The 23,666-nt window shown below is 47.5% G+C and overlaps 1 protein-coding gene across 1 annotated transcript in view; it reads left to right on the forward strand.

Moving 5' to 3' along the window:
- Positions 1 to 4,089: 4,089 nt before the first annotated feature.
- Positions 4,090 to 23,666, forward strand: part of MAN1C1 (mannosidase alpha class 1C member 1) — a 132,265-nt gene continuing 112,688 nt past the window's right edge. Inside the window, exon 1 of the mRNA XM_060016671.2 lies at positions 4,090 to 5,648. Within this exon, the coding sequence (XP_059872654.1) occupies positions 5,109 to 5,648 (540 nt within the window). The 5' untranslated portion in view covers positions 4,090 to 5,108. The remainder of the gene's footprint in view (positions 5,649 to 23,666) is intronic.

Consider the following 23,666-nt stretch of genomic DNA (forward strand, 5'->3'; position numbering starts at 1 on the left):
TGAAAGGCACCCACATCATTCACTCCTGCCTTCCGGTCTGTTTTCACACGGTAGCTATAGTAGCCTTTTAAAAATGTTAATCTGAATCCACCCACCCACCTACCCCTTCACGCACATCCCTACTCCTGTCCTAAGTCATTCAGTGATGCGTCCTGTCTTTCCCCTTCACTCTCTCTACTCCAGACATACTGGCTTGTCTGTTCTCAAAAGTACCATATTCTCTCCACTGCAGGGTTTTTGCATATGCTGTCCCCTCAGCCTGGGTGTTCTCACAATCCCTCTTTGCTTAGGTAACTACACTCATCCTTAGAGGATGTCTTCCCTGACCGCTTCTCACTCAACCCGAGTCTAGGTCCATATCCATCGTTACATGTTCTTAGAGCAGCATCTCTCTCTTTCCTCACTTTTATCTCAGCTTGCAGAGTTATTTGGGGGTTGTTTATTTGTTTAGACTCCTCTTCCCCATAAGACTGTAAGCTCTACAATGGGAACAACGTGTCTATTTTTGCTCGTCATTGCATCACCAAAGCATAGTATATTGCCTGGAATACAGCAGGTGCTCTTTACATACTTATTGAATGGCTGAATGAGCTCATATAATCCTCCCAACAAGCCTGTGAAAATTCTGCCTGAGTCCAGTGCTCTTTCCCTGCTCTGACTTCCTATAGCACCTGCTCTCTTGGCATTATATGATGGGGAGCAATAGACGCTGAAAGACATGAAGGGCTCTGGAGCCTGACCAACTGGATTCAAATCCCCCCTCTGCCACTTCCCAGCTGTGTGACATTGGGTAAGAGCCTTAACATCTCTGTGCTTTAGTTTCCTCTTCTACTAAAATGCCAGTAATAATAGTACCTGTCTCATGGGATGGTTGTAAGGATTAAATAAGTGAGCTTCTACGAATTCTGTTATAAGGGTTTGGCACATAGTGTGTGCCCCATTAATCTTAGTTACTATTTGTATTATTAACAGAAAGAGCATTGATTCTGGGATTAGATGAGTCTGGTTTTCTCTCATATTTGCAAATTATTCCCTGGGTGGACAAGTCACGTCACACCCTTGAGCCTGAGTTTCCTCATCTGTTAAGTTGGGATCTCAAAGCCTACTTCAGAGAAGGCTATCGTGAGAGTAGATAGGATGAGAACAAAGCACTCAGCACAGTGCCCAGTGCATGGTAGTTCCCTTCCTGATGGGTTGAATTGGTCCCCGTTGCCTCTTAGACAAGAAGCTCCCTGAAGTTAGGCTTCACATCTGCCTTATTCAGGGCTGTTTTCCCCAGCCCCTCTGTACCTGGCACATAGTAGGTGTTCAACAAGTAGTTCTTTACTGAGTGAATGAATCAATACTGACAGGGACCATGCTTTGCTCATCTTTGACCAACCCGAGACTAGTGCAATACCTAGTATCTAATTTCAATAAATGTTTGTTGACAGAATAGATTTTTAAAATGCTATTCATTTCTGTTCCCAGTCCCACTTAAGTGTCTGAACTGAACTGAGAAAGATACTTGTTAACTTATCCTGAATCTCTCTAGCCTTAGTATTTTTATTTGTAAAGTGAGGCTATTAATAATATCTACCTCATAAGAGTGCTCTGAAAAGTAAATGAAGCAATATGTGTTCAGCACATTGAAAATGTTGGTTCATTATTATTCCCTTCCCTGAGCCTTGGTTTCCTCATCTGTGAAATGGACATCCACTCCCACATTTATTCATTCATTACTCAACAAACACAGTACCCATATGTGAGGTATTGTAGTTAAGACCTAGGGCAATTAGAGAAGTGAACGAGCCATGGTCCCTGCCATGAGGATCTAAGTTTGCTGTGGGACAGTATATGAATAATAAAAATCCAGTGAGAGAAGAGCCATAATGTGTGTGAAGTCTATGGGGGTTAGGCGTATGGGGGTGGGATGGGAGCTCCAGAGTTTCAGTGAGCTTGCTAGGGAAATTATAAAAGGTTATGGTATCACCAGCTTGGTGTAATTACCAACATGACATCAGTTTGAAATAGAGTTGTCCCCTCTGGGCTCTGGTTTTTGTAGGCTGAATCTGTGGAATCCTGATGCAGCCTCACTTTCTACCCTGGCTCACCAGCAATCCAGAGACTGGTCTAGGTGTCACAATCACAGTGAGGATCCAGTTCAAACAGATACAGCCTTCTGAGACTCTGCCTTGCCTTCCTCCCCTTCTCCTGGGTCCTCCCTTCTCAGGGGACTGAACAGTGACTCCCCTACACTCTCCATGTGGAATGATGTGCGGTGCCTCCAATGCCTGCTGAGTTCCTGCCTAGTTCTCCAAAGACAAGCCTCCCCCTTCCCAAGGTGGGTTCCGGAAGGGAGATTCTTGGGCGTTGGAGATTGGAAGAAGCCAGACCAGGTCTCTGGGCTCCTGCACCCAAGTGGACCACATGCTTGTCTCTGATGTTCACAGCTGGTTTCAGGGAACTGAGTGCCGCCAATCAAACTCAGGAGAGACTGAAACATCTAAATTAGAATTTTACATTTAAGCCAGGTGTGCTTGTGGGGTTGGGAGGGACGAGTCATCGCCAGTGACCAAAATATTTGCACCTGTTACCCAGAGCTATCTTTTATTCTCAATTGAAAGAAATTTACATGCCAAGGGTATTTAAACATCAGGGGAGGGTCTGCTGTCAGTGGCCTGGCCAGAGGCAGAAGGATGTCTGAGTCCCAACGGCCAAGGGTAACAGGCCTCAGGGAATAAGCAAGATTTACGAGAGCCCGTCTGGGCCGCTGCTTCTGTCGGAAAGGCCTCCCTGCAGTATTTTCTGTCTCATCAATGCTGCATTTCATTTTAAATTGCAGCTGAAAGCAGATATTTTCCCTCTTGCCTATTACACCTCTTAATTTGTCTCTCCCTCTGCTGTTATTTGTCTCTATAAAGTGTTTTGCATGAAAGACCCACACAGCACAATGTTTCTTTGCCTTGGGTTTAATAGGAGGGGAAGGCACAGAGACACTTGAGTCTGAGGAGGAAAGTGTGAGGGCCTTGAGGTCGAGACACATCTGTGTCTGGGAATATACGCCTGGCAGTGTGTACGTGTGTTTGGACCTATCTGTTGTGTGAGTGTCTGTGGGTATGTGTGTACATGTCAATATTTGTACTAATATGTATTACATGTGCTTTGGTATAATCACATACCTAAATTAAGTGTATGTTTGTGTGCAGGTACACACCCACATGCAGTCTCTGAGTGCATCTGGAGCTACGCATAGAAGCACACATGTGCACATAAACACGCAGGCATCTGGGTACGCATGTCACATGCTGTGTGTGGTCTTCTACACACACGACCAAGGTTCCTTCTCCTTCCTTGCACTCAAACCACTGTGCTTAGCATCCCTCCCTGCCCCACCCAGGGGCCCAGGCCTGGTTTGGGGCCCGTAGGCAAAGGAAGGCAGAGCTGTGGTCTGCGGGGGGTGCAGTGGAAACACTGCCTTAGCCAGGCCCAGCCCGTCCTCACAGCGTGCCACAGCAGCACCACCGCGGCTCCCGCGGAAGCTCTCGGGGCCCCTGGGCAGGCCCCCGCCCCCTGCCAATCCTGGACTGGCACTGAGGGGTGAGTGAGGTTACCGAACGACCGCCAGAGCCCTCCAGACAAGCTGGATCTCCTGCCCCCTCTAGGGGACCAACAACCGGAGCGGCGAGGGTTGGGGGTACGGGGGACGTCTCGGTCGCTCCCAGTCCAGCGAATGCTGGGCACTAACCAATGGACGACTGCGGCCCAACGGGGATCCCTCCGAGGCAGCCAATGACCTCGCTCCTCTCTCCACCCCCGCCAACCCCGCGCAGCTGGACCATTGGTGCTGGCGGGATGGGGGGGAGTGTGCGCGGCGCTGGCCCTTCGAGGGAGGGGGCGTGGCTTGGAGTCCCAGCTCCTCTCCCCACCCGGGCTTTGGCACCCGCACTCCCTACCCCAGCCGCGAGGCCATTGGCCTGGCTACGGCGCCGCGGCGGAGGTGGACCACGGGGCGCGCAGTGGGCGTGGCCCGAGGGCGTGGCCCGGCGGGAGGCGGGGCCGCGGGTGCTGTCTCAGTGAAAACCCGAGCTGCCGCGGCAGCCGCGGGGGCGTTCGGGTGGTGTGCGCGCCTGTGGGGCGCAGGCTCGGCAGCGGCGGCGGCGCGGCGGCTCAGTCTACGGCGGCAGCGGCCCGTCTGGAGCGGCCGCGGTGAGGACGCCAGCTGCGGCTGGGGAGGCGCAGCCGGGACTGCGCGCTCCGCGGAGCCGGCGGGGACCGGGAACAGGTGATCCCAGCAGGAACCCGGAGCCCTACCGAGTTGGCTGCGCGGGAGCCCGCACTCCCGGGCGCAGCTGCAGCCGCCCCGCCGCGGCTGGTCGCGAAAGGCGCCGGGCTCCAGACAGGGGGCCCGGCATCCCTCCGCTCCCGGGGGCCCGGGAAGACCCTGCTCCGCAAGCTCAGAAGTGCCTGCCCTCTCTCCCCGGCGCCCGCTCTGCGGCGGAGCAAAGTTGTAGACGTGTCCCTATAGCCAAGCCCCGGCACTGTCGCGACCCGGCCGGGCCGGCGCGCTCTCGGAGCGCAGCTGACACGCCGGCCCCGCCGCCACCTCTCCCCCGGAGCCGACCCCCTCTGGAAACTGCTTCTGAGGCTAAAACTTTGGGCCGAGGGGCTGAGGGCGGCTCGGAACGGGGACGAGGCCTGCGTGCGCCCCTCCGCGCCGACAGCCTGGGCGCCGCGGACGGCATGTGACGGCCCCGGCGGCCGCCGCAGCGCGGGAAAGCGCGGGCCCCGCGGGCTCCGGCCGCTGCGAGGAGGGGCCGCGCGGCGGCCGGAGGGAAGGCTGCGGCGCGCGGTCGACCCCTGCGGGCCCGGGCCCCGAGCCGTACCGCCTCGCTCGCCCGGGCCCCGCCGAGGCTGCTGCTCCCCCGTCCCGGCGCGGGAGGACTCGCTCCAAACTCCCTGAACTTCAGGAGCAGCCCCCGCAGGGCGAAACTCTCAGGGGCCCCCACCCCGGGCGGCGCCCTTCGACGACCTCCCCTCGCCGAGCCCCCTGCTGACAAGTGCCTGGACTCCCAGGGCCTCAGGGGCCCGGCTGGATCTGACTGTCCCCAGCCCCGTGTCCGGCAACGATGCTCATGAGGAAAGTGCCCGGCTTCGTCCCGGCCTCCCCGTGGGGGCTGCGGCTGCCGCAGAAGTTCCTCTTCCTTCTCTTCCTCTCCGGCCTCTTCACCCTGTGCTTTGGGGCCCTGTTCTTGCTGCCCAACTCCTCTCGCCTCAAGCGCCTCTTCCTGGCCCCCCGGACCCAGCAGCCCGGCCTGGAGGCAGTGGCGCAAGTCGCCGGCCACCCCCTGACCCGCGAGCAGGAGTCGCCTCCGAACCCGGCCCCCGCGGCTCCAGCCCCGGGTGAGGACGACCCCAGGAGCCAAGCCAGTCCCCGCCGCAGGAAAGGGTGGCTGCGGCGCACCCGCCCCACCGGGCCGCGGGAGGAGGCCACAGCGGCCCGGGGCAGCAGCGCCACGGCCCTCAGACCGCAGGAGGGGAGCATCTCCTCTAGCTTTGACTTCAACGCCTTCCGAAGCCGCCTCCGCCACCCGGTCCTGGGCACTAGGGCCGACAAGAGTAAGGAGCCCCAGAGCCTAGTTCAAAGCCAGCGGGAGAAAATCAAGGAGGTAAGGACTCTTCTCCCCGCACAAAAGAAAAAACCCTCTTGTGCTTCCATCCATTTCCCCTGGGCCCAGTCACTCCCGGGCTCCCTGGTCTACTCTAGGTCCTCCAGGCACACTCTATACCCTCCTCCCTCCTCCCAAACTTCCCACCTTCACTCTTGCCTGCACAGTTTTCCACTACCGGGTTCAGTTAATCATCCGCACCCCCGATGGTAGCTGAACCACTGGACCAACTTTCCCCCACCCCCAGACTCTGGTCTTTCCAGTCCAGTCCTCAGCCCAGGTGGGGCCTGCTCCCTCCCTTTGTGGAGATGTTAATAAGATTTTTGTGGAGTTGCTAGTTAGGCTTATTAATGGACACCCTTTCTGTTTGAAGGGGCCAAGAGCCATGTTGTTTCTCACTGTGTGTCTTTAAATTGTGACATCTCCCAACCCCCTTTAGGATCTACTACCTGGAAAGCCAGGATTTGGGGGGTATTTGGTGACCTGCAAGTATTTTGCAGTCTAGCCAGCAACCTACAAGCCAGAGGATGTTGTGCATTCTTGCTAACTGTTTCTATTGAGCTTTGGAACAACTGTACGTAATTGCGTGTGATGCAAGGAGCAATGATCCCTAAGGCGGTGGTAATGTTACAGAAGCTCTGAGGTTATTGGCTTAATGTAGCAGGTCTTGGACTTGTTCCCTGTAGGGATTGTACCAGAGAGGGGTTAGAAGGGTCACTTTGAGTCTGAATCTTAGTCTTAATTTAAGAAACCAAAAGCAAACGCAGCCTCACCGTGGCTTGAAGACAGTTGCCAAGCCACCACTGATAACTAAATGTTCTGCTCAGTCCCTGTTAGAGCTGCCTACTGTTGGAGCCGCCTGCGCAAGGTTTTTGCCCAGCACTGCAGAGGGGGCTGCAGTGACACCCCCGGGCCACGAGGGGGCTGTGGGCAAGCAGTGGGCCAGGGTCTCCTCCCTAGAAAGGAGAGGATGCTCCCCCCATCCCCGTGGACCCAGAATGAAAGGACTGCTTCTGCCTGGACTTCTTGGTTTGCTGCAGAGCAGTCAGCAAGTCTGCCCTGATTTCCAGGGAGAGCAGGCAGCAAGAGTCAGGACCTGCCCTGTCCAGACCTGCTCAGAGCCAGTGGAGAGCTTAGCTGTCCTCCTCTCCTTGTCCAGTGTATCCTGTCTCCCAACGCCCACCTCTCCCTACTTATCTCTGCTGCTGTTACTCAGCCTTCTATGCTAAGCCCTGTGGAGACTCTATCTTAACTAGCAATCACTGGACATTTTGTGATGTCAGTAGAGGAAACCACAAAGACGAGTCCTTGTTTCCCGTGTGCAAGCACACACTCTTCAGTTTCCAAATTCTTGTTGAACTCCCAAAGGTTAATTGAAGCCTGGAACTTGCAGTAGCTAAGAAAGGGGCATCATTTCTCCCCCACTGTTTAAGGAGCCGTGTTGTTGAATACTCACCTGAACCACCCCAGCTCCCTTTCCTAAAGCTGCCTCTGAAAACATGAACCCTTTCAGACCTCCTTGGAGGGCAGTAACCCGCAGTGAAATTACGTTTAAACTACATGCATGCAGTTTTTCACGGGGTGTAGAGCTGCCATCAGATCTTTAAAAGGATGCCCCAAAGGATTAAGAGTTATCTACTGCCCTCTTCAAAAGGTGCTTTCTGCATTTGCATCTAGATATGGGACCCATTCTGAGAGCCTGCGGTGGGAGCCATGTGGGAAGGAGGGTGGGCTGTCTACGGGGGACCAGGTTCTGCCCCTCAATACAAAGAGAGCCTCCCTTGTGGGCAGAGGCTGGGGGTGGTGGGAGGTGTGGAGACTCTTCTTTGCAGGTGGATGTAAAGTAACACAATGGGTGGAGGTCTGTGTTGGTTGCCAGATGTCTGGATCTTTCTATCTGGCATCGCTGTACACCCCTGGTAGTAGCTGGAAGCCTGCTTGTCTATACCTGCCGTTGTTCAATGAGGCCCCTCTTAACTATCTTGAAGACGTTAAGCTCCTCAGAATGGAGGGGATGGGACTATATACACTATTATATTTTGAAGCCCATTTTCTCTTCAGGCTTCTTGAGTTTGGACCTCCCCCGGTCCCCAAACAACCTGAAAAAATGTGGGGCAGAGTGTTTGTTTTAGCTGTTAACACAGAGTTAACTTCCCTGGTGTCCCACCTGATGAGGAATGCAGTTGACAATTGCTGGAGGATGTCTTTATTTCCTTCTCATTTAAATTTCTATCTGTGCCATGCCCATGGGTAGATCATTTTAGAAAGGTGCCTGTTTTCATAAAAGGGACTGTTGCTTTCCTCTCTGGCTTGTTTTTTTTCCAGACATGGATTGATTAGACCCCAGGAGCAGAGGGACAGCTAGCATCAGATAAAAAGGGCTCTGTTCTTATAAGATGAGGTTTTTAAAGCGAAAGTAAACTTCAAGAGAGATTCAGAGAGGATGATAAATGAGAGTGAACAAAGACTGGACACTTGGGCTCTAGATCAATGAAGCATACTTATGAACATTCTAGTTTGAGAGATGGACATGGGCTCAAGGTCTCTGCTGATAAGATGGGCTGAAGCTGCATGTTCTGGGTGTAGACACATCAGGAAACAATCTGTCACTAGAATCAACATTTTCTCCTCAGTTTGCAATTTTGGAACCTTGGAGGAGGCAGTGTGGTGGAAAGGGTAACCCGGAGGACATTGATTCGAGTCTCAGCTCAACTGTCTGACTTTGGACAAGCCACCTCCTCTCCTTCCTGGACCTTATTTTTCCTTCTGTAAAATGGAATGAGAGAGGGGGGAAGAGGCTGGTCACAAACTCTTGCTTCCAGACCTGGCCCCTAAGTAGACTGCCAGTCTGGCCAGGGACTCCATAGCAGCTGGGCTTTTCCCAGCTCTGTTTTCGGCATGTCTTAGTTCCATGGAGTAAGGGAAAATGTTGTGTTGTTGTTGATGATGGTGATGGTGTTCACTGTTGTATCCCTAGCACCTAGTCAAGAGCAGATATTCACATAGTTGATTAAGTTAAGTATTCCTCTCACCCATATTGAACTTTAGAGATGGGATTGAACAGTGACAGGTCCTCATCTTGGGATCATGGAGAGTAAAGGGACTGGTGAGAATGAGAAACGGCTTGCTAGCAGCCTTTCCTTTCAGATCTGATGATTATATAGGAAATTATTGTGATAATTATTTTAGGGGACCTTGGTCATAGGTGGGTTTCTCTTCAAGTTCAAGAGACTTTTCTCACACATGACAAGAGTTGGGAGTGAATAGCTTGTCAGGGTTACATCCCAGTGAAAGGTTTCAAACTACGTTGTGTCCTACTAATGATGGTAGGTTGCTGATCTGGAGAACCTCAGTTGTCCCTTCAGTGAAGGGAGCTTTTGTTAAAGGGAATTGGGCAGAGTAGGGCTGTGAGAACATAGCACTGGAGTGGGGCTGCCCCTAGCCCACAGGAAGAATGTGGATTGAATTTTACCCCCATCCCCGTCCCCTCTGCCCAGTGCCCTTATGCACCGCTGTATGTGGCAGTTGCCCTGAGTGTCCAGCCTGGGTTCAAGTCCTAGCCATGCCATCAACCCTGGTCTCAGGGGGAAATTCCTGTTTATCACTGGGCCTCAGTTTTCGTGGTAAAATGAAGAGACTGGCATTTAGGGGAGACTTTTCTCTCCCTCGCTCCCACCTGTTTACTGTTCTGTTTATGGATCTGCCCAAGCACCTAGAATAGGATATGACACTTAGCTGGAGCCCAGATACTTAGTTGGAGCCCGGAGTGGCTATAGGAAAGACCTATAAACTAACAGTTAAGGTTACTGGTGGCAGGAGCTGGGTCTTCTTCCTGAGGGTACATGGAATTCTAAGAGTCGTAGAGTAGGGGCCACAGCAAGGTTTGGGGGCTTGGCTCTGTGACCCAAGAAGCCTTTTAGAAGTTGCAGTAATTTTCCAAGTGCAAGTCTAACTTAAAGGGACTGGAGAGGTGGCAGCCGTGAGTAGAATCTTTCATGCCTGGATAGCAGGCATCTGGAGGATGCCCGAATCACCCTGGAGTCTCTGAGACTTGGCAGGGAGTGCCCCAGCTCTTGCCTTCCATGTCTGCTGTGTTAAGCCTCCAGGATATTGCTCGTTGTGATGTGTGACTATGTCTGAATAAGTCATCTTGGCAAATGGTCTTTGCTCCCCATTAACGGGCTGGTTCGTTAGTCATGTGTGGCTTCTCTGTATATCTGATTTATCGCTGCTAGTCCCAGGGACAGGTAGAAAAATTAAAAGGCTTTGTGTTCTTTGTAGCATGTGAATCTGAGGCTGTGAGATGTTCAGGATAATTAATATTAGGAGCACCTCAGATTTAAATAGCTTTCCTTCGAAGAGCTCTGTTTCAGTTGAAAATCCACTGAAGATTTTTCCCCCTTGTCCTTCAGTTTCTCTCTTGTCCTGCTCTATGATACATTTAATATAGACGGGAAGATTGCCCTATAGTAACCAGACAGGTCCCTTGGGAGACCCTTACATCATAAGCCCAGCTATACACTTCATTCTTCTTCCTTAGAACTGAGCACTGCAAGTAGACCAAAGCTTAGACCTTGTCCCCACCAGGTGTATGACTTAACACCCACAGGTTGGGTGGATCTCTGCTTTCATTGTGAGCTGCACCACAATTTTAGGGACTTGGTGCAGGCATTCCAAGAGCAATTGCTTCTCAGGCCTCACATCCTTAACTCTGTCTTTAGTGTTAGCTTCAGAAACAAATAGTACAATGACTTTTAAAAGTCAGCTGCTTATTTCACACTGTAGTTAGCAGGGCGGGTAAGAACATAGATTACCCTGCAGTTTTCAGAGTGACTGATTTACATCTGAGCCCAAGAAATGCCTTTTCTCTAGCTTTTCCCGAAGACTGATCCATTACTCCACCAAAAAATAAATATTGTGATATATATCAGGCATACTTTGCTCAAAGGACTTACGTCTTTTCTCTTACTGAAGAAAATAAATCAGGCTCGCAGATTGGAAAGCCCCACGCAGGGAAGCTGTTTGGTAATCTAGGTGGGCAACGAGCCTGTGGGTACTGTCTCTGGCGTGGGGAAGGTGCCTGAGTCTGCATCCTAAGTCAAGTCTGCACTAAGGGAGATGATGGAGACTTCAGGAAATTCTCTCGCTGCCTTGCTTTCTTTAGCCAGGTCAGGAAAGACTTAACAAGGGTATTATGGACAGGATTCAGGAGAGCATAATGGGCATTTATTACATTAACTTTAAAAGAGGGGCCATACTTGGAGCAGGGATGAATGTCATGAACCGAGGATTATTATTATTCCAGTTCTGTGCATCTGCAGTCCAAAAAGACCACCCTCGTTCAAATAAGCTCTGGTTCTTGATTTCCCACTAACCTGGGGCCAAGGCCTTATGCACAAGTATTTGCATAATTTGGGGAAAACAACAGACTTTTTAAGCTCTGTATTCTCATGGCAGATGATGGTAAGAAAAAAACTGGAGATTCCTTAAGGACTTCTGAGGACTCAAGGACCTCAGTCCCACTCCCCCTCCCTCTTTCACCCCCACTAGGCTCTGGGGGCTAGTTAATAGCCAAGGCAGTACGGTTTTGTTTCTCTTAAATGCAGGGTGTGGCTGAGATCGCTGTCAGACCTGTTTTTTGGTGTCTCCATCCCCAAAGAGAACTGAAGCCACGGAGACCATAGCTGCAGTCTGTGGCCTCAGTGTGGTGGTCCAGTTGTAGGTATTTCTTCCCTTGAGAAGGCTGTTTTCTAAGATTTGGGTTGAGGGCTCTCCAAACTCAATAGGCAGGTGGTCAGAACAGCTCTTACTCACAAGGGGGTCTGAGTATGTCTCTTAACTCTGAATTTTCATTAATTAAAGGCTAAGACTAGGGAGGTTGTCCATCTGTTTTAGTGCAGTACCAGAGTGGTAACTTTTACAGAAGAAACTTGGGCGTATTGATTAGTGTCCTAAATAGATATGCTTTCACCTGGCATGCTCTGGGAGTCAGCTGCTCTACAGGCGAAACTTTTACACAAATACCTTTCACTAAATAACAACCATTTTCAGTGGCTGAATAATAGTATATTCTTCTCCCCTCGTTCCACCTCTGCCATGACTTGGGGTCACCATAAAATCCACTGTGCAATACAGCATGTCCCATAGGGCCTGATGAGTCATTTAGGTAAGACTGCCGGCCTCTCAATGACTGTGTTTTGTGTTCTCATCTTATTTTTTTTACAACAACCCTGTGATGCAGGTGCTACCTATTTATTTCAGTATAACTTACATATAGGGAAATGCACAGATCTTAAATACAAAGTTTGCTCAATTGCAGAAAACCGTATAAACCACACCCCTACGAAGATATAGAACATTCCCATCATCTGAGAAAGTTCCCTCTGCTCCTTCCCAAGCAGTCTCCCATCATCCACCCCCGATCACTGTTTTGATTTGTTGCCAGAGATTAGTTTCACCTGTTCTAGAACTTCAACTAAATGGAGTAGTACAATATATGCTATTCTGCTCAAAGCTTCTTTCACTGAGGCTAATGTTTTTGAAATTCATTCATGTTGTGTGTATCAGTGTTTCATTCCTTTTCATTTTTGAGATGTATTCTGTTGTATGACTATCCCACAATTTGTTTATCCATTCACCTGTGGTTGGACTTTTTGGTTGTTTCCAGTGTTTGGCTATCAAGCTGTTATGAACATTTTATGCACAATTCTTTATGTAGGTATATTTTCATTTCTTTTGTGTCAATATCTAGGAGTATAATTGCTGGCTCATAGAGTAAATGTATGTTTAACTTTATAAGAAACTGGAAACACTTTTCCCAAGTAGTTAGACCCACCAGCAAAGTGTTGAGAGTTCTGCATTTCCATCAACACTTGGTATTGTCCACATTTTTAGGTTTAGCCATGATATTTGATGTGTAGTGATATTTAATTGTGGTGTTTTAAAAAATATATTTATTTATTTATTCATTCATTCATTTATTTTGGCTGGGCTGGGTCTTAGTTGCGGCATGCCGGATCTTCATTGTGGCGTGCAGGATCTTTAGTTGTGGCATGAGGACTTCTTAGTTGCGGCATGCAGACTCTTAGTTGCGACATGCATGCAGGATCTAGTTCCCTGACCAGGGATCGAACCCAGAACCCCTGCATTGGGAACGTAGAGTCTTACCCACTGGACCACCATGGAAGTCCCTTAATTGTGTGTGTGTGGTTTTTAAAAATTAATTAATTAATTTTTAGTTTTGTCTGTGCTGGGTCTTCGTTGCTGCATGCAGGCTTTCTCTAGTTGTGGCAAGCAGGGGCTACTCTTCGTTGTGGTGCATGGGCTTCTCTTGTTGTGGAGCATGGGCTCTAGGTTCATGGGCTTCAGTAGTTGTGGCACACAGGCTCAGTAGTTGTGGTGCACAGGCTCAGTAGTTGTGGTGCACAGGCTTAGTTGCTCTGCGGCATGTGGGATCTTCCTGGACCAGGGCTTGAACCCGTGTCCCCTGCATTGGCAGGCAGCTTTCTTAACCACTGTGCCACCAGGGAAGTCCCCTTAGTTGTGGTTTTAATTTTTGTTTCCCTTTTAACTATTGATATTGAACATCTTTTCATATGTTTATCTGCCATTTCTTTATCTTTCTTTTAAGTCTCTGTTCAGATCTTTTGCCCCCCTTTTTTAAATTAAAAAAAATTGAGTGTTTATTATCTTATTGAATTTTAGAAATCCTTTGCTCATTTTGGATATGTCCTTTGTCAGATGTATATACTCATACTCTATGGTTTGTCTTTTCATTTTCTTAATAGTGTCAGTCAAAGAGCAGAAGTTTTAAATTTTGATGAAGTCCAGTGTATCAATGTTTTCTTTTATGGTTAGTGCTTTTGTGTGTACTTTAAATAAAGAATTCTTTGTCTACCCCAAGGTCATGAAGATAGTATCCTTTTAATTCCAGAAGCTTTATCATTTTAGTTTTTACATTTAGGTCTCTCATCTGCTTCAAATTAATTTCTGTATATGGTGTGAGGTAGGGGTTGAGGTTCTTTATTTTCATTTAAATATCCAGTTGTTTAGCACCATTTGTTGAAAAAGCTTTCTTTTCCCCATTGAATTGCTTTGATCCCATGTTAGCTTAATTTACTATATGTATGTAGCTGTATTTCTGGACACTTCTGTTCTATTGATTTGTCTTTATGCCAATTCATACTATTTTTTTTTTAGTGTAATTATTAGTATGAGTGTGTTTGAGCTAACCGTGTTTTTTTTAGAGTTCTCGTTCATTTTTTTATATCATTAATTTTTTATTTTTTTAATTAAAAATATTTTATTGGAGTATAGTTGATTTACAATGTTGTGTTACTGTCAGGTGTACAGCAAAGTGAATCAGTTATACATATACATATTTCCACTCTTCTTTTAGATTCTTTTCCCATATAGGCCATTATAGAGTATTGAGTAGAGTTCCCTGTGCTATACAGTAGGTTCTTATTAGTTATCTATTTTGTATATAGTAGTGTGTATATGTTAATCCCAATCTCCCAATTTATCTGCCCCCCCCCACACCTTATCCCCTGATACGCATAAGTTTGTTTTCTAGATCTGTGACTCTACTCCTGTTTTGTAAATAAGTTCATTTGTACCCTTTTTTTAGATTCCACATATAAGTGATATCATATGATATTTGTCTTTCTGTGTCTGACTTCACTTAGTATGACAATCTCTAGGTCCATCCATGTTGCTGCAAATGGCATTATTTTGTTCTTTTTTATGGCTGAGTAATAAGCCAACCGTCTTGCTATTTGTTTCCTGGGGGTTTTTTGGTTTTTTTAAGTTTTTTATTGAAGTATAGTTGATTTACAATGTTGTGTTAGTTTCAGGTGTACAGCAAAGTGATTCAGATATATATAGATATATATATATATATAAAACCTTTTTCAGATTCTTTTCCATTACAGGTTATTATAAGATATTGAATGTAGTTCCCTGTGCTATACAGTAGGTCCTTGTTTCAATTCATACTGACTTGATGCTGGGGCTTTATAGTAAGTCTTAAAAACAGGTAGCATGATTTCTCCAACTTTGAACTTCTTTTTCAAAATGGCTTTAGTTATTATAAGTCCTTTGCATTTCTGCCTACATTTGAGAATAAGCATGTCAGTTTCTATGACAAATCCTGCTGGGATTCTGATTGGATTTGCCTTGAACCTATAAATTGAATTCCTCTGAACATTTCTTTTAGTGTAGGTCTACTGGTGACAAATGCTTGCAGCTTTTGTTTTCTGAAAGTGTCTCTATTTTGCCCTCCTTTTAAAGGGGTATTTTTGCTTGATACAGAATTTTAAGTTGACTTTTCCTCACTTTCTTTACATGAAAGACCCATTGTCTTGTAACTTGCGTTGTTTCTGATAAGAGATTAGAGTATATTCCCCTGCACGTAATGTCTTTCCCTTCCCGTTGGATGCTATTAAGATTCTCTCTTTATTTTTAAGTCATTTGACTATGCTGTGCCTAAATGTGGATGTGATTGTTTATCCTTCTTGGGGCTTGTTGAGATTCTTGTGTCTATAGGTTGATATTTTTCTTCAAGTTTGGAAAAATTTTGGCCCATATTTTTTCAATATTTTTCTTACCCTAATCTGTCTTTCTTCTAGAACTCAACTTACATATAAGTTAATTTGCTTGATATTTTCCTAGAAGTCACTAAGTCTGTGTTCATTTTCTTTTCAGCCTTTATCTCTGTGCTTTGGTGTGGATAATTTATATTAACCCATCTTCAATTTCACTGAACTTTTCTTCTGTAATATCTAATCTGTTGTTAAGCCCACCCAGTGAATTTTTAATTTTCAGGTATTTTTTTACTTCTAGAATTTCCATTTGGGCCTTTTTCATTGTTTTGGGCTCTCCAATGTTTCACATCTGTTCACGCATTGTTCCCAGATTTTCTTTTAAGTCCTAAGGCGTATTTGTAATAGCTTTTCAAAAAGTCTTTTTTTGCCAACATCTTTGTCATCATTGGGTCTGTCCCTGTTGACTGTTTTCTCTCGTGGTTATGGGTCACATTTTCCTACAACTTCATGTAACACTAGTCATTTGTAAAAATGTTATGCCAAACATTGTGAATGCTACTTTTTTGAGATTCTAGATTCATCTGCTTTTAAGCAGTTTTTCTCCCCTCTTTCTGTTAGGCTGTCAGCTGTCACTTCTTTTGGCTGTCAGGATACCCGCCTCTGGCTGCTTTGTTCGCTACTCTTCCTATTTTGCTCTTTTCTAACCTGCAGATGGCTAGGAAACCATTCAGTCTAGCTTGTTAGGATTATATATAAAGTACAAATAAGTAGACCTTGAGTAAGTCTCTGAAGACTCCTGAATCAAGTGCACAAACTTTACTGTGTATATTTTGGTATAGATTAGATATTTAAAGATTCCTGTTTATTTTTGGTAATTGGTATTGGATGCGTGAAATATAATTTTTTGTTGAAATTGTATCCTGAATAGATACAGTAATTCTCAAAGGGTATCTTAATTTCTGGTTGATGTCATCTTAAACTATTTGTGCATTTTTTGCTCATCTGCTTTTAGGTGTTAGAAGAAATATTTGCTGATATCTGTGATGTTCCAGCGGTCTCCATTAGTGTGGCTTTCAGGATTTTTTAATCTGTCAAATATTTTCTCTGGTCTCCCTACCTTAAGTGTAATGATTACTTTTTAAAACTTTGTTTGTAAATCCCCACATTAAAAAAAAAACCTATTTGTATAGTCCAAATTGCTGATTACTGGTCAGACGGAAGCTAAATATATATGGCTGAAGGATTTCCAAGGACTATTCTGTGGGATCTGATCGCCTATCTTCCCTCACTCAGGAAAGTTCAATACGAAGTAAATGTAGTGTTTCACTGCAAAGGCTACCTTTAATTTCACTTGTGTCACTTGGGGTGGGTGGGAGTGTTGAATTAAAGTTACAAATCTCTTATTTAAGATCCCTCTCCCCCATTTTCATTCCTGGAATGAGCTTTTAAGAGGTTAAACCTAAACTTTGCCAAGTAAATGCTGATCTCCTGGGAAGACATTTTGGCACCTTTTTTTGTTTTTCTGTACTTGTGTTCTTGACGTAAATCAGCAAATCTTCCTCCTTTCCAACTCTCCCAGAAGCCATTCTCCATGTCTGTCACATACCTTACAGAGCTCTGGAGTAGCCTTGGTTTTTAATTATTAGGATCAGTGGGAAAAGAAGACTTGAGTTTCTTGCTTTCAGAACTGGACCTTTTAGAGAACAACCGATAAATATAATCAATGTTGCTCCTTTAGAGTATAAGGAAACCCTTTATAGAGAAAGGTTCGTGTTTTGACAGAAAAATAGCTCAGTTTAGAGACTTCTCTAGCAGTTTCAGATACAGGCCTTTTGGGGTGTATGACTACGTAAAGCGCAGAGACTTCACACTGATGTAGTCTCAGAGGTGGTCCTGTGTAATAGCCACCCTATGATCATGGTAGGAGCTCTGTGTCTGATTATTGATCCTTGAGTAACTAAGAATGGTAGCAGAGTGGTGTCCATCCAGACGGGACTGAGGGAGACAAACAACATTAGACATTTTCTGTGATTAGGCACTGGATTCGATTAAGGCATAATTAGATTCTCTGTGCTCTGAGTAAAGGGCTCTTAAACTTGGCCCAGTGGGAGCAGAATTCTGGTTTGTCAGCCCTGGAATTGAAGTTTTCTTGCATGTTAGAAAAGAGGTTTCTGACTCTCTGGCCCCTGTACCATCCATTGTCTTTTAAATTCTCCCAGGGAGAATTTCCAGGGGGCCTGCTTGGAGGGCAGTGGGGCCTGGGCTGGGCTAATACCTATCCCCTCGTGGACAGATCAAATCAGAGATTCCTTGTGTGTATTCTTAGTAGAGCCCTAGCATCCCGTTAAGAGTTTAGCTGATCCCCACAACAGCCTTGTGGCGTACACGGCGTGGACCATAATCCCATTTTGTAGCTCAGATAATGCACACCCTGCAAAGGCAGTGACCAACTCCAGGCCCCGCCAATTTAAATTGTGATGCACTGACTCAGACCTCCTCTCCTGACTCTTTGGTTGACGTTCTTTCTATTGTGTTATCTGAGGGCTCAAGGGCGACAATTTAGAAGAAGAGTTTTCACTTTGGGATGAAATAACGTAGAAATTGTCATAGTCTTGGTAGACGTTCAAAAGAACTGGTCTCATGAATCTTTAGAACAGGGATTCTAACCTTGAGTGCAGTCTGGAATCACCTGGGGGAACTTAGTAAATACTGACGCCTGAGTTCCTATCCCAGAGGTTCTGATTTAATTGGTCAGGAGTACAGCCTGAGCGTTGGGATTTTTAAACACTTCCCAGATGATTCTAATGTCCAGCTATGCTTTAGAACTGGCCTGTTGCAGTTTTGTCTTCACCGAAGCTGTATCTCCTTTCTGGCTATATTTCCCTTTTACCCACTTTTGGAAGAGGTTGGAAATTTTCTATATTTATTAAGACCTAGACCAGGATCAGGTAAGAAAAAAAAATGAGCTAGAGAAAAGACTCAATTAAGACAGTTTTCCAGTGTTAAGAACATATAACGTTAACATCAAGAGAAGTCATACGTTTATTAAAATTTTAAGAAAAAATCTTGCAAACACTATCTATTGAGCCTCAGTTATACACTGAAAGCTATGTGAGCTAAAGGAAAAGTAGAGATGAGTCTCTGGCTTTAAGGAATTTTATAGCTTGATAGTGTCATGCGTCAGAATCACTTCCCACTACATACGGATGCATGGAGGAAGGGAAGCATTGGTTAGCTGCATAAATATTTGCCTGTCCCACCTAGATTTTTTGGGGGGAAGCAGGCAGAACATAAACATCTGGAATGAAAATATTTGCTTGTCCAGAAGTTGATTTCCCAAAAGGCCATCAACCTCCCTCCTATGGCTGCCTCTGCCCCTTTCCAGTTAACAGAGTAGCCTTTCACATTGCTGCTTGGGCCCTAAAATCAAGTAACAGATGCTCAGGCAACAGATATTGAAGAAGTGAAAGAACTGAACCCAGTCCCAGGTGTTCAGACTCAGGCAGCAATGCTGCAATTTCATAGCATCCCTGCCTTGCCAGGTGCTGGATGTTACTGAACCTGAGCATTGCTGTTCTGGGTGGATCAGATCAAATCTACCCAGGCCACCTCCGCGTGGAAGCTGCAGGAGGTGAGACTGTGCCATAGATGAGTGTGAGTATCCTTCCCACGGCTTAGTGACGGTCCCCCCCACCGAGAGCTCTGTTTCCGTGCAAGAAACCTTTGAATTCTCAACCTGTGTCAAGTTGCAATCTTTCGTCAGTCTGCCCCAACTATTTCTAGCAAATTGTTTGGCTGACATGGCATATAGAACAAGTCCTATTCATGCCAAACTCATTTCATTCCAGCTTCAAGCAATAGACATTTAGTGTAGGAGCATTAATGGAGAGGCAAACTTCAGAGAAGAAATTTCCTTCTGTTGCTAAACCTTACATTAAACCATGCTTACTCAGAGGCCTCTGGCTGCAGGAAACAGTGACAAGGGTGGAACTTGGCAGATGGCTGTAGCTGTGGCTTCCTGGAGGCCTGTGCGGGGAGACGATTGTTTGTATATTGGTTTTCATTTATGTATTGGTCTTATTTTCATCTTCCTGAGGTGCCCAGATGCCATGGTGATAGATTGGTTGGAAACGACTCATTTATCAGGGTTCCGTGGGGGACGTAGTTTTCTTTCTCGTGTGCAGTAGGGTCTAAAACGTTTAATTAGATGCTGAGGCATTTCTGCATGGGTCCCTCTCTTCCGGCCCTCCCAGGTGGATGCCATTCCTTAGTTTGGAGAGGGTCTGGGGCTTTCCTGGGCCCAACTTCCTCTCCCTTCATTTTCTCTTGATACAATCCTCAGTCCTTCCTCCTTTTAGCTGCTGTTTTTTTCCCCCATCATTTTTGTTCTAGAAACCACCTTCATGTGACTGCTGGAGTTGCAGAGCAGATTCGTGTTGGAAATCTAGTTGTCAAACAGGTCCAAACCAGACCTTACGAAATAATGTAGTTGAGCTGATACACAGCGAGAGGAATATTAACTACTTGCTGCTTGTGTGTTTTATTCCAGCTCAACTTTTCCAGAGAGCTCACCTTGTTCTTACCGCCTGCCAGGCAATGCCCTAGATGCTGAGGATGCAAAGATGAGGCTTCTGTCTCCTGAGTACCACATCTAGGCAGGGTGCGACAGGTGTGTGTGTGTACATAATTGTAGCACCATGGAGATGCCCAAATCAATGGGTGAACGAAGGGCTGGGAGTCACATCAACTTGAGGTGAGCTTGGGGGAAAGGTTGGTGTTTCAGGCAAATGTGGAGAATACCAGGCGTAGTGGGCTCCTCGGAGAGCAAGAGGCTCCATGTGCTGCATCTGGGGGGGTGTTCCAGGTGTGGATGTGGAAGGCGAAGTTTGGAATGGCCAAGGTTTCTACCTGGCGTCAATGGGGACATCAGGAAGTGGGGACAGTGAGAAATCCTGGGAGGGGGAGATGAGTTGAATTCCAGACACAATAAAAGTGATATGCCTTTGAAATCCACGTGGTTGGAAATACTGGTTTGGGACTGTTTGGGGTGATGGCACAGGAGATGCGGATTTAGAATGGAGTGCTGGGGGCTGAAGACTTGAGCGCAAAGCCATTCGAGGAAAGCCTGGACAGAGAGGCGCAGGGGTCAGAGCCTTCAGGAGCATAAGTGTTTTAGAGGAGGAACGGAGATTTGGGGAGCAGATAGAGGCAGGTGGCCGAGGGACCAAGAGAGCTTCCGTTTTCCTTTCACCAATGGTTCTGCCACGCCTGGCTGCCCGCTGAGCCCTGTACGCAGCTCCTGGGCTGGTGTGGGCTTGCAGCCCGGTGCCCTCTCCTGAGCGGCCTGCCTTTAGTTTCCTCTCTTCTTCAACCACCTCCTGGCTTCAGAGCACTGCCTTCACTGGTCACAGACCCCTCGGCTTTCCTTCCTTGCTGGCATCGAAGATTAGAGAGTCTGTCTCTCCCCTTTGTCTTCTGATTGTATATCAGGGCCTCTGCTAAAAAGAGCCGGTGTTCTGAGCTGTCTGCTCTTTGATTTCCAATTGAGAGCCCAAGAGCCAACCTGAGGACGGTGTGTGACTCTTTCCCGGCCTGATGCTGAGTGAGCTCAGCCTTGTAGCAGAACATGGGGAGCCCTTCCTTCATCTCCTTTCTAGAAACAGGGTGTGTGCATCCTCCGGCCTGACCACACACTAAAGATTCACAGGCCAGCTCCTTCCTCAGCGAAGGAGGTGGCCACGTGTTGGGGGAGGAGGCACGGTTTAATCTTCACTGCTGTGGAGGAAAGGAAGACACTGTGGAGTGGTGACAATGCATTTTGTCTTTTCCCTGTGACCGTAAGCGGTGACCAGATCCCACCACGTTCTTCTCAGCTTGTGGCCAGCATCTCTGCTCCAATGGGAGTGTTCTCTTGAAACGAAGCCCCTGACCACTAAAGGGAGGGTCATTTGGCAAAGTCCCTGCTGAAACTGCCATCTAAGGCATGTCTAAGTGGCATTCTCACCCAGGCCACCCTTCCAGACTTTCTCCTGAGAGCTGAGCCCCACCAGTGCTGCATGAGGTACCCTGTGTCCTGGCCTCAGCCTGGGATTGAAAATAGGCTGGACCGTACATCTAGAAGCAATCCTGAAAGCTCTGGTTCAAAGCAGTCCCTGTCTGGTTGCAACCTGGCAGTCCTGGCTTTTTCCGCCTTGGCCAAATCATTCTGACTTTTCCTATGGTGGTTTGAGCATCTTACAGTCTGAATATTTAGGTCTGCTCATCCTCCTGGGATAACAGGTGCGACGCGGCCAGTGCTGGTTAATGCAGGTTTATAGTTATCGTCGCAGGGCTGAAAGGTGTGTGATGTCTTTCTCCCTCATGGTCACCGTGTTTTCAACAGCAGCCTGGGTTGGGTTGTTCAGCCTCCTCAGAGAGGCTCTGAAAGCTGAAGTGAGTTCCTGTTCCTTCGTCTGTGCCTGTCCTCATACAGTGTTTATGTTGGTTGTAGCAGCCCCACCAGCTAAGGTGAAAGTGTCCAACTCCCTGACTCTGTGCACATTTGCAGTGCTGCCCCCTGGGGGGCCCAAGCCAGCACCCCCCCTCCAGTCCTGGAGCTCCGGAGACCCCAAAGCCTTAGCAAGGCTGCAGAGGCTGCTCGGGGCACCAAGGAACTGCATGCACTGCTCTGTGAGGTGGTGACTGTTTTTTTTTAATTATAGGTAGAATACACAGAACATTTATCTTTTTTTTAAAATTTTGAGCCTTCTTTTAATTAATTAATTTATTTTTTAAAATTTTTGGCTGTGTTGGGTCTTCGTTTCTGCGCGAGGGCTTTCTCTAGTTGTGGCAAGCGGGGACCACCCTTCGTCGCGGTGCGCGGGCCTCTCACCGCCGCGGCCTCTCTTGTTGCGGAGCACAGGCTCCACACGCGCAGGCTCAGTAGTTGTGGCTCACGGGCCCAGTTGCTCCGCGGCATGTGGGATCCTCCCAGACCGGGGCTCGAACCCGCGTCCCCTGCATTGGCAGGCAGACTCTCAACCACTGCGCCCCCAGGGAAGCCCACGTGTATCATTTTAACCGTTTTAAAGCGTACAATTCCGAAGCATTACGTGCATTCGCAGTGTTGTGTGATCATCACCACTGTCTCATTCTGGAACTTTTTCATCCCCCCAAGTGGAAACCCTATACCCACGGAGCAGCCACGTCCCGTCTCCCACCCCCACCTCAGCCCCTGGCAACCACCAAGCTGCTTTCTGTTTCTATGCATTTTTCTATTCTGGGTCTTTTACATAAATGGAATCATACAATATGTGGCCTTTATGATGTTTTCAAGGCTCTGCCATGTTGCAGCATGTGTCAATCTTATTTCTTTTTCTGTCTGAATAATAGTCCATTGAATGGATATACCGCATATTGTTTATCCATTCACCTGTTGACGGCCTTTTGGGTTACTTCTACCTTTTGGCTATTATGAATAATGCTGCTATGAACATTCATGTACTATCTTTGGGTGAACATATGTCTTCGGTCCTTTTAAGAGTGGAATACTGGGTATATGATAATTCTATGTTTAACTTATTGAGGAATCGCCAGTTTTCCACAGCAGAAAACTGTGGAAATGTTTATGTTCTCATCAGCAGTATGAGGGGAGGTGGTGACTTCTGGAGCCAAGTGTGCCAGCCCCTCTGGCATAAACCAAAGTAGTTATCTGGGGTGAGCCTCAGTGTAGGGGAGCTGGGACCAGGGGCGTCAGAAGTGAGCAGGGAGGGGCCGCAGGGCCTGGGAACTGGGACAGAGTTCACAAGTGCAGCTGGGCAGGCCAGGGCCTGGCCCTCAGTGGTGGTTGAACCTCTCCAGTGTGGCGGACGCGTGTGATGGGAAGTGTACAGGGCAGTGCTGTGGGCAGTGGAAGGGCCACGTGGTGGGCTCAGGAGGGCTGATCCAGGTGGTGTCTGTGAGTGGAAAGTGTTAGACCCTGAGCCTGGGATGGTGGCAGAGTGTGTCCTCACCTCAGGGAGGACAGGTTACAAGTAGAACAAGGAGGCAGGCCCAAGCCCAGCTCATAGATTAGGCTGATGGTGGGGAGGTGAGGGTGGCAGGAAAGGAGTGCTGTGACGGGGGAAAGGGGCACTTCACTGGGCTCCAGTATGGAGGTGCTGTCTCTTACCCTGAAGCAATGCTGCTCTCCTAAGGCAGAGGCATCTGGGGTTGAGTTCTGAATCAAGCATGTGAAGTGAATCACATGCGGTCAAAACTATTCTTGAAAACTTCTCATTGCCAGGACCCAGGCCCTTGGAAACTCAAAAGGCAAAATTTAGCTTCTCTTGTTTGCTTTCCAGTGGTAGCTTCTCTTTCCTTGAAACACGGAGGCCAAGGTCTAGTTTGAGTGGGAAGGAGTAATGGAGAGAATAAGGAGGTTGGGGGAGGGGTGGCAGGTAGGTAGAATTGAATATTTGAGCCTTTCTGGCTGCTGTACTGACTGGCTTAGGAC

Source organism: Delphinus delphis, chromosome 1 (genome assembly GCF_949987515.2).
Source record: "Delphinus delphis chromosome 1, mDelDel1.2, whole genome shotgun sequence".
Classification (NCBI taxonomy): domain Eukaryota; kingdom Metazoa; phylum Chordata; class Mammalia; order Artiodactyla; family Delphinidae; genus Delphinus; species Delphinus delphis.